General features: G+C 37.2%; 1 protein-coding gene across 2 annotated transcripts; it reads left to right on the forward strand.

Moving 5' to 3' along the window:
- LOC148621149 (uncharacterized) lies at positions 1-4,045 on the forward strand. 2 transcript variants are annotated; one of them, XM_088573970.1, is made up of 5 exons: positions 1-546; positions 828-913; positions 1,058-1,280; positions 1,587-1,654; positions 2,326-2,508. In XM_088573970.1, exons 1-5 carry the CDS (start codon positions 437-439, stop codon positions 2,358-2,360), a joined length of 522 nt encoding a protein of 173 aa, XP_088430096.1. In that variant the 5' UTR covers positions 1-436; the 3' UTR covers positions 2,361-2,508. The 2 variants fall into 2 exon arrangements, with proteins under 2 accessions (XP_088430096.1, XP_088430095.1); XM_088573969.1 differs by lacking the exons at positions 1-546; positions 828-913; positions 1,058-1,280 and having other exon boundaries at positions 2,326-4,045.
- The last annotated feature ends 715 nt before the right edge of the window (positions 4,046-4,760 follow it).

Here is a 4,760-nt window from a genome sequence, read left to right on the forward strand (position 1 = left end):
TGTATCTGGATTTCATGGAAGAAATTGCCAAGAAACGGCACAACAACTTACGAATTCATCGGAATTCGACTACGAAGAGTTCTTTTGGTAATGTAATAACTAAAATGACTTTTGTCGATTTTAATTTACAAGAGACGAAAGAAAAAAAATGGTAAAAAATCCAATCAAGACTATTGTACATCATCTACTGGTGGTGACATCAACTGCGGCCATCAAAGTTCCGGAGGCCTAAATGTTTCTTGGGGACTCTGATTGCATTACACCTAACCATATTTTTAACAAGTCAATGCAAACAACCCGTGCTACTGTCTTGTATTCAAAATGTAGTTTCGAAGCTCCACAGCAATACAAATACAAGTTCAACATAGCCGAGGAAGGTCAGTGACGTTTCTTGTGCCGCAATGTAACGTAACGTCACAGTTCTGTTATAGATACCATGTCTGTCGAGGTCGCAAGAAGACACGAGTCATCTGCGACGATGTTAAATCTCGTTTTAAAGCGAAATCATGAACTGTATCGGAGGAAGGAGCAAGAACGTTTTGAAAAGTAAGAATTTATATTTATTTACAACTTTTGGGAGTATTTCTATTACTGTAAATTAACATTGAATTTTAGACCTCTTAATCCCAGCCCCTGAAACTAACCTTGAATCTTTTCGTGGTACATTTGCTACATAGCAAGAATAAGAATCGAACCAAATTGAACTCGAACAAATTAAAGTAATTAACTGTGTAAGTTACCGACACAGATGTATAGAGGTTACCACAACCCCAAGATCGGAATGACAATGTCGGCTTGTAATTTAACTGGTGCCAACTATTTTTCAGTGATTACAAGAGCAGTGACAGCAATTATATGAGCTGTGAAGAAACAGTACTGGAGTGTCTCGATTGGAATCAGAAAAACCCGGAAGGTTTGTGTCTTCTACATTCTTCAATTTTATTAATTTATAAAGTAATCGGATATTGATGTGTATTTTCTATATTATTATATGAGTAAACAATAAGACCCCGAAAGTTTTTGAAAGAAACTTATCCTTCTTTCATTTTTATTTCAGATAAAGTAGAATTTATGATCAGGACCCCGGATCAGTGGAGTGGCTCATTTATAAGACCCACCAATGGCTTCTGTAGAATCCATAAGGTGGTCCTGGACCAAAATATTCCCATACCTCGTCCAGAAGTGGACGCCATTTCTTTTGTAAAGTACAACTTGAAACACAGTGATGGGTTATTAACTCCATGGGATTTGATGAATTGCAAAGAAAACCTCTACCAAGAGTAAGTTTTTAATACATTCAGAATAGCAACTGTTCTGCCCTGTTTCTCAAGAGACAACACATTTTGTTGCATATCATTTCACACGTATACCTCATACTGATGCTAGAAATATTTTGTCAGAACTGATCAATGATTTTTTTATTACTTTGCACAGTTGTTAAGTATCATTCAAGTTCAATTTTCAGCAAAATACAGAATGCAGTTTTCGAGTTAGGTCATTTTTGAACATTTTGCCATCCCCCTTTTCTCCATTACGTGGCGCGTTATCGCTTGATATTCCATTAATGCCCTATTGTTAATTTACAGAGAGTTGTACAAAAGATGTGAAGCTTTATTACGACAATGCGTGGATTGGAATAGAAACAGTGACAAAGGTTAGTTTTAGTTTACCCAATCATGGCATGGAACAATAGAAAAGATAAGATACCCTTTATGAAGAATATGAACTGGAGTCTATAAGAAAAGGAAAGAAAGACAGAAGAAACGTTCATCTCGATATGAATTGAGTTCTGATGCTGTGTGTCTTTGTTTTAAAATAAAATAGTAGTAGTCGACATATTAATTTCAGGACTAATCCAGTATGCCATTAAAACTCCAAAGATATGGAATCATGAGAAAATAAAAGCAAGACCTAAATTTCAGCTAATTCCTGCTTATACTTTATATACATATTAAAAGGAGTATGTTAACGTTGTGTTTGAAGTCATTAGAATCGTCAGTAATGTATATTCTTATCGAAATGTGTTATATATAGCTTGGGATCTGCTTTTTTATGCAGGTTGATATTCTGTTTTACTGCTTTAATTGAAAACACAGGCATTGAATTTCTCATGAGCTGCATGGCGGACAATAACCTTTTGCCCTGACCCCAAAACAAAAAAGTAATGTTAGCTGATAAAATGACAAGCCAGTAGTCTCAAACAAAACATGCTAAATATATGATTGTGCCTTGACGAAGTGTGTGTGTGGGATTGGGGGGAGGGGGTACTCTACATTCATAAATAACTCTTTCCTCCATTTCATTTTACCCCATTCCTTGTTTCAGATATGAAAGCTGCAGCAGGCACAACAATGATATAATTGGACGAATCGAACAAACGGAAATCTTAAGCGTTAGTGAAACCTTACATTACATGGAAACCCTTAAGAATTATTTTGATCATGACAAAACTACGCGTAGAAGAACTCCAAAACAAACCTTTAATATTGATGGAGATATCACCAGGAGACATGATAGAGATATCACAAGGAGACATTATGAAAGCTTTGGTATACTCCTTGCACCTGCAAAGAATCCGAATGCCATACCAAAAATGTCATCTTGTCACAAAGTATACCGGAAGCCGATTCCCGAGGAAAAAAGGAAAGCTGTAGAAAGCCTAGCAACTCAAACCGATGCACTCTCGGACAAAAGGAACGCTTCGTTTGAGATTATATTTGAAGAATTTAAGAATTCGGCTGCAAAACCTAAGATTTCATCTGGAAAGAGGAAAGCAAAACATGAAGATTTTTACGATGATGCGGAGCAAGGAGAAGACTACCAGACTTCACTTCAACATGAGAACAACATCGAACAAATCAAAGGTGAGAAACAGTATCAACAGGCTGGCACTGATGTCGAATCTGTCATAAACCCAGGAGATGATTACGGATATCCACAATGGGCAGCCCGTCCTCCATTGCCCATCCCCAAAACACCAATACCAGTTGAGATGGGCCTAGTCTCCGGAAGAGATATCAAAAGAAATACATTTCTATCACTTGAAAAGAACAAGCAAGAGGTTTACCGATGTCTCGACAGAAAAGCGATACCATATGAACCTGGAAGATTTAGATTTTCCAGTCTTCACCGATTTTCTGAACGACAAAGCAGACTTCCCATAATGGTTGCCTATCCATATGAAAATAGAAGGGTAATTTTATATTCAAGAGTCAGTCGCATACCAATACGTATCAAAGGCTATATGAGGAAATCAATGGGTGGCAAAATGTTTCCAGCACCAGTCCAGTCACTTCCTGAAAGTTTGATTCCTGTACGGAAAACAACAATTCAAGTAGTATACGACTCGAACAGTGCTTTTAGTCATAACAAAAATAGCGAACCTGAACAAAACAAAATTCAAAAATTTAAAGGAATCGGTCCTGAACCATGGGGTAAGAGGAATGCCGTTTCACGCCCCAGTAATGAACAAAGGGGTGAGAGGAATGCTGTTTCACGCATCAGTCATGTTGAATTTAATATGATTGGACAATCGCAGAAAAAGGTCGAAAGAAGCGCAATCGCTACAACAGTTAATAAGAAGGGTAAACGAAACCGCAAAGAAAACCGTATGGAATCAAGAAATGTTTTGAACACCGAAACAGATTTTCCAAAACCCGCATTATTACCTCCAATTGGAAGGACTAGCCCATCTGAAAAACCGTTCAAACAAGAATACGGTAGTCTTTCTCCACCACATTCGCCGTATGGCGACAGAATTGAAAGTAGCAGCGAATCTACTAGCTGTCCAGCATCAGATACTGGTTACCCTATACTTCCTCCGATAGGTGGCGTTGGTAAGCCACGACATATGTCAGCTGCACGTAAAAGGCAACTTCCTCCAATCATCAGTCGCCCACTTTCAGCTATTGGATATGCAAAGGTACCACCCATTTCGACATCAAAATGAACTTTCGGAATTTATTTTATTTTTTATTTCATCTTATTTTATTCAGTTTATTTGTTTTCTTTTGTAAGTGTTGTATTTTTATTAAATATATCATATTTGGGAAAAAGTCAGTTTGTCTTAAAAAATTGCTTACAGGAATGTTAAGCCCGGCATACAGGTTTTAAATATTTCATGCGATTGAGTTCAAATTAAAAAAAATAATCACGGTATTAAAACATCATCAGAACAGCTGATATACAGCAATGACTTAAACACCATATTGCCAATCCTGGCTTCGGCGCCACAAAACTGAACAATACGCAAGTCGGAGATTCCATAGTTACTCAAATCTAAGTCTTGGGAATTCGTGACGTCGCAGTTGAGTATTTTCTCATGATAAAACTTCAATAAATTTTCAGATTTTGTTGCGCTAGGGCCAGAACGTATTTGAACGTTCTAGGAAACAGTCTAGCCTACTTACAAACAATTTAGAATCCAATCGATAAAACCATGTGTCTATATGTAAGAATCGTTCGTTTTTTCAGAAAGATCTACACAAAACTGACATGACTACGAAATGTACTTGTTTAGAAAAGTTGTTGATATAAATTCCTGGATGCGCCACTGGAGTCGATTATAAAAGGTGTCACGTACATTATCTCTACCAAATTTCCTAACGCTTGGTTATCAAGTTTTTACAGATATATGCCAAAATGTGGCTCTTTACAGGTTTCAATGGCGATTTGAGGTGGCCATAGTCACTAAGTAAGCCATCTAAGCCAAACAAACATTCCCTAATGAGTGGAAGACCATCTTGTTTGATGGAAACGGT

The sequence above is a fragment of the Perna viridis genome, chromosome 3, assembly GCF_037379345.1.
Source record: "Perna viridis isolate PV_CMFRI_1.1 ecotype Kerala chromosome 3, ASM3737934v1, whole genome shotgun sequence".
In the NCBI taxonomy this organism is placed as follows: domain Eukaryota; kingdom Metazoa; phylum Mollusca; class Bivalvia; order Mytilida; family Mytilidae; genus Perna; species Perna viridis.